This window comes from Callospermophilus lateralis, chromosome 6 (genome assembly GCF_048772815.1).
Source record: "Callospermophilus lateralis isolate mCalLat2 chromosome 6, mCalLat2.hap1, whole genome shotgun sequence".
Classification (NCBI taxonomy): Eukaryota; Metazoa; Chordata; class Mammalia; order Rodentia; family Sciuridae; genus Callospermophilus; species Callospermophilus lateralis.
The window spans coordinates 13,480,932-13,494,880 of NC_135310.1; the positions used below are offsets into that span (position 1 = coordinate 13,480,932).

Below are 13,949 nucleotides of genomic sequence, written 5' to 3' on the forward strand. Positions count from 1 at the left end.
TAGCTTAAGCACTGGCCACTGTAGTCGTCACCATTCTTACAGGTGGGGAAATTGAAACACAGAACATTTCAGAAAACTGCCCAGGGATACTCAGAAGACCAGTGGCAAAGTTTGGGTAAACTGAGCCATCTAAATTATTTTCGAGATTCTATACGATTCATGTATGTTGTTCCTTATCTAATGGTAAAGTTTCCTTTTCCGTTTTAAATTTTTAAATTAAATGTACATGCATGCACCAGAGTATATGTAAAATCTAATTATCTGGGTTTTTTTTCTTTAGTTGCAAAAGTGTTCTTAAACTCAATTTGGTGTCTTTGGAAAAACTTCATTATCATTTTTTTATGTTTAGAGAAAAAAGGCACATATTGAAAATGTGTTTCTGGGCTACAGTTTCCCCATTTGTGAGAAGAGGTGTGGACAAGATGGGCTGTACTATTTTTTTTTTTTTCAGTGCCAGTGTCTAAGCAATGTGACTGTTTTTGAATCTGCTTGATAAATCCAGTTGCATTTTTGTCATTTAGATGTTGCTATTTACTTATCCTGTAGCCATTTCAAAATCTATTTGTCTCACTGGATTTCTGAGGCAATCAGAAAAATGTCTAGTTGGTGAAGAACGTGCAAGCCCTACGGCTACTCTCATTTGCAACAGTGTGAAATCCTGTGAAACACCGACTCTTCCATTTCCAAAGAGTAGCTCAAAAAAAGTTTGTTTTTTTTTTTTTTTTAATATTGATCATTTGAATCTGAATAAGTCTATATTTAGTTTTATTGAGGGATTTTTGATCATAAAGCTGTCTTAGCTGATGTGATAGAGAAACAGGAAGAACAGCAAGAGTAATATATTCTTGCTTAGTTGTAAATTATAAGATGGGTTCAGTAGGTGATTTTATTGTCAAATATATGGTAGTCACGTCCCATTCTATATCCACTATTTAATGCATTTTCTTGTTGTCAAAAGTTTAAAAACTATTTCAGGTTTTCTTAGCTGAAGTGTTCTTATTTCATAACGTCATCTTCCTTAGACTTTGCTTTTCTCACACACGTCTTAGAGGTACCCATTTCATCACAATAAGAAATCATCTATTTCTTCTCTTTAAAGGACTTGGGCATATCACTGGGAACTCTGGATTACACAAGTAATCTCATAAACATGTCTTCTTATTAAATTTTAATACTTGGTAATATTAAAAAGTAGAAACAATCCAGCTTGTATTTATTAGATTATTTTATATTTCTTGTATTCCTGAGACTTTTGGTTTCTGTCTGGAAAATATAGCAGGGAGAAGTAGCTGGTTTCAGACACAAAACACTGGCAGGTTAGCTCTTTCCCTTTCTCCCTCTCTCTTTCTTTTTCTTTCATTCTTCCTTCCTCCCATCTTTTACTCATATAAATGACCCAGATTGTTCCTCTATATATTTATTCTTGGATTGAAAGGAACATTATTTCAAAATGTGATGAAACTTTCAGCTTCTATTTATTTGAGATTTAATGGTTTTATGAAGCCAATTTATCTGGCTTATTATTTATTTGCATGTGTTCCTAGTACGTTCAGGAGCTGTAGAAAGAAAAAAAAATGGTCCATTTTCTTGATTTATAAACAGTAAAGCAATAAACACCACATTAACTTCATACTTATCTACCATCCAGGTAAGGTTAATGCTCATGGATACTCACTCCCTGAGCCCACGTCACAGGCAATGGGGGGACCAGACTCATGTGGGAGACAACATGAGACCTTATGACTTCCATATATCATGAAAATAATTCATGTTTTGAAAAAGTACTGTTTAAATTATTTAGTACTTGAAATGAATCCTGTTTCTAGCCTCTCTCACCCCCCATACACACATTATATAGATACATACACATGCATACACACACGTACACACATGTATGTATTGGAAAACAATATAGCTTTGATATTTCTTTCATTGTGAAAAGTTTCCATTCACTCCAATCCCATGAACTCTACTATAAAGGAAATATGTGAGTTTGCTAGGAGAGAAGGCTGACCAAATGTGTGGCTCCAGGTTCTTGATTTTCAGGTAAACAATTTGAAAGGGAAATGATCAGTTGAACATATTTCATTCAGCAAATCTGTAGTTCTCACGGTGTTTTTCCACATAACAATTTTTTTCACTTTTTAAAGTCAAATTGTGTCAACTCACAATTATTTATTTCAGCCTACCAAAAGATTGGTTGTCAGAATGACAATCAAGAGTCAGCTGGGTTTGTGATAGACACACTCTTTCAAATGGTCATTGAGTTCAATGTGAGGAAAAAATGCAAATATTAAAAAGTACTAGGAAATTGCATTTCAAGTTTTTGGAGGTTTAGAAGTAAAAAAAAAATATGTGGTGTCATAGAAAGTTAAAAAGGAAAACTATCTACCTTTCATAGCTTCCCAAACTATGTGAGACAGCAAATAAAGATTGAGGCATTTCAAAATATTAAATCTCAATAAATGAGAATGTTTTCATCATAGATGGCTATAAAATAAAAATTCACCACCTATGTTTAGTCAAATAAGAAGATATATTATTTTTAATTACTTTTTCAAAGAAAAATAGGCTGCTGTATTTTATGTTACTTAACATTAATTGGAACAGTGAGCACAAGAAAATTCTGTACCAATTTTATTAGTTAACTCAATCTTTAAAATTGAATCTCCCTAAAAGATCAGTGATCACCCAGAGTGAAAACCAGACCAGGGGACAGTAGAGCATATTGAGTAAGAGCCTGGTTTATAAAACCCAGGTTTATTAATCCTCAGCCACTACTTTTTAACTATGGCTTTGGGCAAGTGACTTCCTTAAACACTGCTTTCCCTGATTGTAGAGACTTTAATCCATCCCTCATGTGATTGAGTAAGTATAGCTTCAGCTACAAACTGATTAATAGATGCTATTAGTAATATTCTTAGAGCCAAATATGTTTTGAGAAAAGAAATATTTCTAGTTTAACAATATTTTACTCACTCAGATTATAGCTAATTAGTAGAAAACACTAGGTTCTTATGTTATTTATGAGATATTATTTATTTCAAACTTAAATATACTGTAATTACAATTGCTTAAAGGCATACGTGTATGTGCACACCCATAACATGTGCACACTCGTGCACGCGCACACACACACACACACACACACACACAAAAAGGTCAGATGATTGGAACCAATTTCCTTTTAAACCAATGAATTGACAGAATAGCCATTTGGGGTTCATTCACAAAATAGGCATTAATGTGGTCTAGTGCTGTAATTTTGAAGCTATTCTCATTTGGGGCTTTTGTCACGGAAAAAAATGTCATTAAAATAATTTCCTTCCCAAATTAGCTCTCCACAGATGTCTTGTAAAAAACCAATATCCAGCTTTTGTGAGTGATGTGGTTGATTTTAAAAGTCAGACTTCTGCTTTTAGTTTAGCTGGGAATAATATAGTTTTATATTTAATTCAAACACAAAGCTTCTGCTAATTTCCTGACCTGCTACTTGCATTAAAATGTCCAAAAAAGTGCTTTAAAGATGGTAACGAGAGGGTTTAGGAATGGACTTGCCATATCCATGAAGAGGAATGAGCAGGGCACAGAGTGTTAAGTTGATTGCTGTTATATACTTTGTCCTATAAGGCTCAGTGACAGATACATTAGAAAGTTAAGACTTTTTCAGGGATAATTACATTGTTTTGCAAAACTCATAGTTTATTTGGTGAAGAATTTATCTCAATCAACTTGACGGGAAATAATTACCCGGGTCAGAAAATAGTAAATTTAGTAGTGTTTGAAGATAAAGTAACAGTTAAATCAGAATTTTTGATTTTGTGTTTTATTCAAAATGCAGATTCTTGGCTTCTGTCCTCACACAATGAGCTGCAATTTCCTAAAGATAATCTTAAGAATTTACGTTTCCTGGAGTCCATAGTAAGGTTTGAGAATCTCTGGCTGCAATCATATAATGCTAATTAAAAATGGCAGAGCGCAGGCAAGTGGAGGAAGGCTGTGGATTGATGTTTGTCTGGACTTTGCCTCTTAGAGGTTGTTTGATCTATACAATTGTTTAACCTCCATGAGCAAGTTTACACATGTTTACACATCCTGATTGTTATAGAAAGCAGTTGTGATGGTGCTCATTAAAGTACTTTTTAATTTGCACACTGTCATAAGTATGTATGAGAACATTATACTAAGGTTATAGTTTCATTAACTGCTTGAGTAATAATTCAACAGATGCAATTGAGTGGTTCTTTTCCTATGTAATGTTAAATATTTTTAAAGATCACCTCAATGCTGAGATAGGAAATGCATTGTAAGTATGATTGGGCTGGAAACCAATCAGGGAAGGCTGGTGAACAGTGAGCAGGGTTTTCAGGTCTGGGTTGTGCCTGGATGGATCAGAGTGTTGGGAGAAGTGTTTTGAAGCACACTAGAGTTCAGTAGTCAACAGCAGGCTGGTGTGCTGTGTGGGCAGAGAATTCAGTTGCACTGAGAGCAGATGGAAAATGAGTGTCTATGCCTGAATGTACCCAATAAAGATCAAGAAGCCATAAAGACAACAAGTTGAACATGAATCAGGCAGGCTTCAGCTGGAGCAGAAGCTGAGCCCCGGAATGAACAAACACCACACGAGACCATGTCTTTCTGTCCCCTGAACACTCAACCTGGAAAAGACCTCTTTAGGGCACCAAATCAGCTCTTGGTCTCATCAAAACCACTTGTTAGAAATAAATTTAGAAGAGAAGCATACATATACCCAAGTTTTAAAAAAGTATAACTTTTGATCCGAATACCAATGGCTGAGCAGGAGAAAATAAAGAAGCCTGCCTTGAATATTTTCCTATTCGAACAGAGTGAGCCGGAAACTATGCCAGAATCTGAAGCCATTGTCGCATTGTCAGTAGTCTGCACCAGAAAGAGGTCATTCCCATGTGCTCAGCATGCAAGACACCATGAGCTCACCCATCACTCATTCATTCAACAGATCTTTCTGGAGCACCTTTTAATGTGCCAGACACCGGGCTAGGTCGATTCTGGAAGCCCAAGAAGAAGCTTGACAGATGAGTCCCTGTGTTACCAGCTCCTGCATCATATGTCTGCTGTGGATTGTTAGCAAAAGTGGCCACAAGTATCCAACCCTCCCCGTCCACAGCTGTTTGTGGGGTCACTGCGGCTCCTATCAGCCCCCACCATTGAATCTAGGTTGGTGCTGACTTTACCTCTCCTCTAAAGAGCATAGAAATGGCTTTGTGCCACTTCTGGCCCTGGGCCTCAGGAAGCTTTGTTCTCTTTTCTCTCTCTGAGTCCCTGGCCACTGGGAGAACAAGACTGGGCTAATGAGGACAAGAATCCATCTGGAGCCGGCCATTCCTTCTGAGGTCAACCCAAGATGGGCAGACAGCTCACTGGTGGGTGACACTGAAGTGAGCCCGGACAAGACTGGAAGGGCAGTCCAGGCAAGCCTGGCCCAAGTGACTCATGCGTCACAACTGTAATCGAGACAAGGGGTAGTTTCAAGGTTGGAATGATTTGTTAGGCAGCATAAACTTTACCTACATAAGTCTGACTCCAAGTTTATTTGGGGCATAGCATTTTCTCATATGTCTTATCAAATTACCTTGATAACTGCCACATCGCCACTTCACTTTGCGCTGAATGGACGTGGCCACAGTGTATAGTTGTCAGAAAACAGACACCCTGGGAAGGTTTGATATTGGACCTCTGATCTGCAGAATATGAAGTCGACTAACGTGTTTGAAACATGACATATATAGCATAATGTATTTCTTGGGGAAAATACAAACACAGAAGGTAAACCTGTATAACCACGGCAAACTTGTTAACACGCAACTGAAAAGTTAACGCAAATCCAACGAGCTTTGTTTCCTTGCATGACGGCTCATGATGTCAAACAAACAGACAAAAAGATCCACAATGAAGACCAAACACCTGTTTATCAGATTCTGAGTGGGTACAACAAATCAAACAAATCCTAGAGGCAAGACCGTGAAATCTCTGATTTCTCCTTCAAATCTAATTATGTCAATGTAGCCCTGAAACGATCACTATGGGCTTACATATGGTTCTAGTTGTCTGCGTGTAACTGCCTTCGTTCGAATGGTGACATGTCAGTCGAGATCAGTGAAAGGGATCTTTGATTTATCTTGATTTTTCAAATATGTCAGGGTGTCTTCCTCTTTTCCTGGCAGCCTCCTCTCTTTCCAGATCTCCCAGCTGGGCATTTGGGAAATGGCCAATTCCGGGGCTAATGTGTTTCTGCTGTTATCTGATAATGATACTGCTTCCCAGAGGCAGCAGTGAAGAGAAGTTTTAATTGGGTGTATTTTTAAAGCAAACCTTTTAGTTACTTAACCAGAACTTCTCCAGTTAGCTGCAGTCTGGCTGTGCAAGAGCCACGCCGATGAGAAAAGCTGAATTTGGAAGGAAGTCAAGGGGAGCATCGGGCTGGGGGCGGTTTCCCTGTGAACAAGGCCAGTGAGGTGGCCGAGGCCCAGCAGAGGCCTGGGGTACTTTACCAAGCAGCTCGGCCCTAAAGGGTCTGAAAGAGGGGGTAGGTGTAGGCACTAAGGGAGAAGGAGCCAGCACTTTCTAGTTGACATCCTTTGCCCCAACAAAATATAGTACTCTAAAGCAAATCATCTGAACCCTAGCTTAGGACGAATTGTTTTATATGTTATCCCCATATCAGAGACCCCAAATCCTTCCAAGTGACTCCTAAGATTTTGAGAACCACTGAAAAGGAGAATTGCTTAGAAAAAGGAGCAGGTTTAGAGGTCTTGATGTGGAAAAATGAGAGAAGAGAAGCAGAGTAGAAAACCATTTCTTTCTGGCTTTTTTTTTTTCTGAGATGCAATTAAAAGTGAGACATGATAAGTTAATCATTTCCTTCTGGCTGGAGGTGGTTCTGCACCGCTACGGCGCGCTCTCCAGGGTGCCAGTTCTTGGGTTCGTTTTAGCATCTTTCCTATCAGGGTATGAGGATTAATGTCCCTTGAGCAGATCTAGCTGGGCCTCATTACGTAAGTCCTGGGGTCCATTAGAAGGGTGAGCCTGGGCTGGCCTGAGTGGCAATAATGGGGACCCAAGGAGACAGTGAGAGGGAGAGATGAGCCCAGGGCTGCCAAGGCCTCCCTCTGGCCCCTCCTAGACCTTGCTTCCTATTAATTTTTATGGAACTACTGTCCCCACAAGCCCTGCCCCTTCCATCTAGGAACTTTATCCAAAGTTCTGACCCAGACATTTACTTGACCGGAAGTTTGAATTTGAGTTCTGGGTTACAAAGTGATACCTACTGTGAGTTTCAGATTCAAGGGTGATTTGGATGGGATTTTTGAAACATTTATTTATTTAAATAAATATGAGTATTTTAGTTATGTGTTTGATCGACTTTATAGGTCAGAGGTCAAATTTTGCAAAGCAGTGACTTAACAAGGGGATACTGTCTTGGAGACAGCTTTTTCTCTTTCCTTGTTACTGATTCCAATACTGTGTGTAAATTTTGAATCTTCTGTGCCAACCCCATCTTGTCATCTCCTGGGCCTAAGAATATACCTCCAAAATACAGTGATTCTTTCAAATGTCAATTCCTGACTGGTTTGACTAGTGTTACACAAATAACTTAATTCTAACAATTAGGTAATATGTTTTATATTTTTTCTAGAGTTCAGATATTAACATCTTCTAACAAGAGTGGGAGTTGGCCATTTTTTCTCTTTTGTTGTGACACTGCTTTTCTGGAATATTTTGTGTCCCTGGCCATGTGGACAAGGCTTTTCACCCACAGAACCCAGCAGGACTAGTTTTTGAGAAGCAACAGGGATACTGGAAGGATCTTTGAAATACAGAATATTTCTGGAGAAAATGAGACAGATTTCTACATCAGGATCACTTCCACAATATGGAAAGGTCATTAATTTTGCATAGAAGCAAAGGCCAGGAAGATAGTGATTTTTAGCAGTTTATGGGTTTCTGGTTGGCATACTTCTTAGCCTAAATGAGCATATACAAACACAAGAGCACATTCTACCACAAAGCTCCTCTCTGCACCATGATCCCATTGTGTTCCCTCCTTCCTCCATTCTCCCCCTGGTTACTGATGTCCTAAGGCTCGCAATCTCGGACCAGGACCAAGAGCTATAATATTTACATCACCCCAAGAGGTATACCCGCTAGAAAGCGCGTACCTGATGGTTAGTCCTATCCACCGTATTGGCTGTGGAGGGGTGGTCTCTAGTGTTCTGACGGATTCGAGTGGAGTTTTGTTGCTCGATGGTGGAAGAGGTTGGGATACAGAATTCTCTGAAGCATCGTTTGAAGTTTTCATCCAGAAATGCATAAAGGACTGGGTTCAGGCAGCTGTTTGTGTAACCCAGAGCAATGCAGAAGTGCCAGGAGACCGTCTGGAATGTGGTTTCTGGGATTGTGATCAAGGCCTTGATGATGACGTAAATGTGGATGGGCGTCCAGCAGACGATGAACACTGCCACCACCACCAGCACCATCCTGGTGATGCGCCGCAGGTTCCTGTCCTTTTCTTTGGAGCCTGAGAGCATGCGGACACTCTTGAGGCGCAAGATCATCAGTCCATAACACACTGTGATGATGAGCACGGGCATGATGAAGGCAAAGATGAAAACACAGATCTTCAGCAGGTTCTCCCAGTACCAGGTCGGGTGAGAGAATGTCAGGGTACAGTCTATGGAACCTGGAAGAAAAGCGGTTTAAGAAAAATTTAGCGCATCATCGAGGTCTATCATCACCTTTTAATACTGCCATTCCGCTCATGCGTTTACAGCCTTGATCAGGGCTGGGTTGAGGCAAAACGGGGTTGAGGCTATCACTAAGCAAGCCACCAAGGATAGATTGAAAGAAATGTGCAAGAAACTCAACTCTGCTGATTTTCAGGGAAAAGTTAATTTTTGGGGGGTTTCTTTTGCAAATTTCCCATTTTGGTGTCTACGTTGGGCATATTATGCATTCATTAAGTGAGTGATTATGGACCTTTCACCAGAAACTAGACACTCGGTGGGGATTTGCATTGATGTAAAAAATACGAGCATTGTCCGAAGTTTCTAGGAGGTTCCAGCAAATGGATATTATCATTCCACTTTGAGGAAGATAGGTCATTATTCTGCTGTTTGGTCTAAAAGACAAATTTGTCATGTGGGCAACTGCCTGAAATTCTACAACAAGCCTCAGTGGAATACTTTTGGGAGAGCTACTTTCATATTTACTTCCCACTTTGATAAAGTAAGCCCAGAGAAATCAGAAACAAATAGATTATATTCTTTTTAAGATGTTTAGTAGGCTTAAAATTACAGGGGGGCTTCCCTCCTTAAAGGAATTTTGTTAGAAAGAATAATTAAAATAATAATTGGAGGAAGACATTGGGCCACTCCATCCATTCTACTTGGCCCATGGCACTGCCAACATATCAAACTATTAGCTTGTACTGCATTCAGGCCTGCAACTCCACTTACCCTGCCTGTATTTTGTTGTTGCCATGAACATCACAGGCAGACCAATGGCAGAAGAGAGAATCCAGTTGCAGATGTTGACAATTTTGGCATTTCGGGGAGTACGGAAATCCAGGGCCTTGACCGGGTGGCAGACTGCGATGTAGCGGTCCACACTCATGGTGCAGAGGGTGAATATGCTGGTGAACATGTTGTAGTAATCGATGGAGATCACGATCTTGCAAAGGATGGTGCCAAACGGCCACGTTCCCATTAGGTAATTGACACTCTGGAAGGGCAGGGTGCTGGTTGCCAGGGCATCTGCCAGAGCAAGGTTGAAAATGTAGATATTGGTGGCAGTCTTCATTTTGGTGTATCTGGGAGATGAAAGGAAAGCAGTGACAGTCAGTGTAGATGCCAGCCTGAAACTCAGGTGAGCGTCCAGCAAGAAGATTGTATGGATTAGTGGAGAACATTTGAGATTACAGATGCAACATTTTAGATACTAGCTTGACTGCTTTCTTGTGCCTTTGGGCTAAATACAAAATTTCTCTATCAGTTTTCTTATCTGCAAAGTGGTTATAATAATAGCAAACATGCTGATTTCATTGGCAGGGTTTCTTTGTTTGTTTGTTTGTTTTAAATGTGGTGGTCCCTGTCGTAGGTGTAATTGACACAGAGCTCTCTTTCAAGTTGTAGAGGCAGAGACTGAACAATAATTCTAAATACTTAACAGAACATTTTGCATATATATAGTTAAAATTATTGAACGCTACATAGTACAAGAGTATTGTGTATACACATACATATGCAGCACAAGTGCACATACACACGCACAGGCCATCATGGGGAATGGAGATGAGCATCCCGCAGAGCACAGGCTAAGGAAATCAGACGAGTAGAAGGGAAGACATCCTGGATGTGCACATGCCTGGGATTAGTCTAAAGTGTAAGAAAATGAATTAGAAAGTTGGTGGGAGGAAGTCATCTTAGGAAGAGAGAAAATAGTGAGAACCCTGACAAAGAGGTGGAGTTGAAATGGCATGATGTGTGTGTTGGGCACTGCAGGAGCGTGAACTTTCGCCAGGAAGAGGAATATTTCAGCAGGAATATGGAGGTCTGGATGTGCACAGATGTGTGTGCCATGGTAAAAGATTATGCTTCATCCAGCTGATGATAGGGAACCCAAATTTGTTTTGTTTTTATTTTTATAATAGTTGTATTGAATTGTAATTGATATATGATTAGTGACACATAAAGTATAAAATTTGATGGGTTTTGACATATGTACACACCTGTAAAACCACCATAATCAAAATCAGGGATCGGAAAACTACAGGTTGTAGATCCAATTGGGCCATTGCCTCTTTTCATAAATAGCTTTTTGAAATTCACTCACATCTGTTTCTGTGTACTATTTTATCTATAGTTGGTTTGATGCTACAATGGCAGATGAATAATTGTAGCACAGATCATGGGAACTGCAAAGTGTAAAATATTTAGTATCTTGTTCTTTAAAGAAAATGATGCCAGCCCCTGACCCAGTTATTTAGCATATCAGCCCCCAAAAGTTTCCTCTTAAACTCTTTTTTTAAACATCAAATTGTATACTTTATTTATTTACTTATTTGTTTGTTTATATGTGGTGCTGAGAATCAAACCCAGTGCCATGCATGTGCCAGGCAAGCAGTCTACCACCGAGCCACAAACTAGCCCTCCTCTGCAACTCTTTAATTTCTTCCTCTTGCCCCTCCCCTCCTCAACCCTCACCCCACAGTTTCCAAACAAATCACTTACATATACATTTGCATTTTCTAGAATTTCTCACTAAAAATTATTCAATATGTGTGTGTGTGGTTTTTTTTTTGTTTTTTTTTTTGTTTTTTTTTTTTAATCTTGCTTCCTTCACTTTGTGTAACTATTCTGAGGTCCAACCATGTTGTTACATGCACCAGAGTTCATCCCTTTCAGTTCTTTATCCATTCATCTACTCATGGGAATTGACTTGTGTATGGCTTTTGGCTACTATATATCAACTGTTATGAACATTCATGTACAGATCTTAATATAGTCATATGCTTCCCCCCCCCCCTTTCTGGCTAAGTGTCTGTGAGTATTATGTCTTCAAAGCCTGCAGAAAGTAGAACTACCAACTAGAAAGCTAAGCAGGTACATTTGCAATAGAAAATTATGTAGAATGGTGGAGACATGTCTTACAAATACTGAATATCTATTCTGTTTTACAGTCAACCTCTATTTAACCCGATTCAGTGACAGAACCTCCATTTCTCTCTGGAGGGAGCACTCTCCCATTCTCAGACCATGTGCTTTGTAACAGGTTCTATTACTAGTGCAGGTGGGAAGACATTGAGTGAATACAGCAACAGTGAGTGGTTGCGTCATGTCTCAGCTGAGCTATTATGGTTTGGATGTGGTTTGCTGCCCAAGGGTTCATGTATCTGAAGCTTGGTCCCCAGTGCAGTGATGTTCAATGGCAGTGGGACTTTTAATAGATACAGTCTGTGAGAAGTAATTAAATAATTGAGGTTTTGCTTCAAAAAGAATAAAGGCAGTTCTCTGATTAGTTTTTGAGAGAGAGAGAGAGAGGTTGTTAAAAATGAGCATAACTGACCTTTCCTTTGGGTCCAATAGCCATTTGCTATGATGTGATGCATTTAGAAGCCACCGCCACAGCTAACTCCATGCTATTTGGAATTTTAGTCTCCAAAATTGTGAACTAAATAAACTTTTTTTAAATATATATTTTACCCATTTTTGTCACAGTCATGGAAAATGTACTAATAAAAAAAATTAACAAGACTTTTCTGAAGGGGTTTCTAGAGAAAGAGTATGTGAGTTTTTCCCACAGGGCTCAAACCTGATAGGAGATATGGTATGTAGTTGCTGGAAAAGCCTAACTGCAAATGGACCCAACCCAGAAGATAGAGAATTGAAAGAACAACAGAGAATCCCATACTTGAAGCCCAGTCTTCCTTAGACTTTTTATTTGCATAATACACTAAATTCTTTTAAACTTTAGCTAGTGCTTACTGTTTTTAAGTCATTATGAGGTTAAAAATCTTAACTCATTGAACCCAAGGTGGTAGACCCATTGGTTTAAGATCTTAATTCTATATTCGAGGAAAGCATTTCGTTTCCAGTGAACACCAGGAACTCAAATTATAATGGATTGCATGAACCTCCTATGGGGTAAGAGCTTGGAATTATTTCTTGAGCTCTAAGACTCAGATCTTGTGTCTATGCTGCAATACATGGATGGAAAGTCGCCTTTACCATCTGAGGGGTTTCTGATTTTCAGTTCGGGGTTTTCTTTTGTTTTATTTTGTAAGTTACTTTAGAAATTTTACTTCCTTAAAGTATTTTAATGGGAAAAGGTAGGGAAAGTCATTTAACTTGATGATATAAATCAAAGTGATTTCAGTGAGGGCTATAAATAGGCAAATCTAAAAAGATAATTTAGACAAGATCATTCAAGACACACAAATAAGCAGAAACCAAAATTAAATCTGACTTTAAGCTTTTAAAGCAACTGAGATTTCTTGAAATTTAAGAAGTTTAAACATTTTTTATTTTGTTTATAAACAGATGGTTCTTCCCCAAAGCAAAAATAAATAAGTAAAATAAATCACTCTTGCTAGATTTACTACTGATTGTAGACCTGTCTGATCCAAAGACACACTCAGCTGCATCATCAACCACAATTGACTTGTGGGCGTCCTATTGAGAAGCCCTCACATTTCACATCTGATCTTCAATAGAATGTTTTATGTTAAATAATTGGGCTCTTTAGGGTCATTTTTTTTTTTTGATTCATCAGACTTTGAACCTTCTCTTTTGGCTTGTCTGAGCCTGAGGTCTTCAAAATGTATGCTTATTTCAATTTAATAAAAATCAATTCTTCTTCTGGAATGAGGTATTTATGAAACAAAATTAGGATAGGGCCCATGATGACAGGAAAAGTGAGTGAGTGCGTATGTTGATCAGCTTAATTTAGACATTCTACAATGCAAATGTATTTCAAAATGTCATATTGTGTATATATATATATATATATATATATATATATATATATATAATTTTATCTTTTAATTAAAAATAAAATAATACAAAGTGAATATCTATTGAAACTATTTCAGTGATCATTTTATAGGAACAATGCTGATTTTTCTCAAGTTATCCATAGAGCCTTCCTCTAAGCATACTGATCCCAATTACACATGCTTTGAGTCTTAGCAATATATTAAAGAAAGCTAAGCTGTTTTCTAAATAGGTAAAAGAGAATTATACAAGATGGGAGGTTTAGGAATTCAACTGGACAAGGGGAAACGGCATTCAGCACACACAGGCTTCTTGTTCTGCCCTGCTCTGATGTGGTGGTGGGAATGTTGTCCCTGGGAAGCTAGATGCATGATGAAGACCCACTAAAAAATGTCCTAAGGGTATACACTTGGTGTCAGC

The 13,949-nt window shown here is 38.7% G+C and overlaps 1 protein-coding gene across 1 annotated transcript in view; it reads right to left on the minus strand.

Moving 5' to 3' along the window:
* Positions 1–5,675: 5,675 nt before the first annotated feature.
* Oprm1 (opioid receptor mu 1) overlaps positions 5,676–13,949 on the minus strand; it is a 37,222-nt gene continuing 28,948 nt past the window's right edge. The window contains exons 2-4 of the mRNA XM_076858106.2: positions 9,495–9,847; positions 8,199–8,719; positions 5,676–5,720 (exon numbers count right to left, since the gene is read on the minus strand). Of these exons, the coding sequence (XP_076714221.1) occupies positions 5,676–5,720; positions 8,199–8,719; positions 9,495–9,847 (919 nt within the window). The remainder of the gene's footprint in view (positions 5,721–8,198; positions 8,720–9,494; positions 9,848–13,949) is intronic.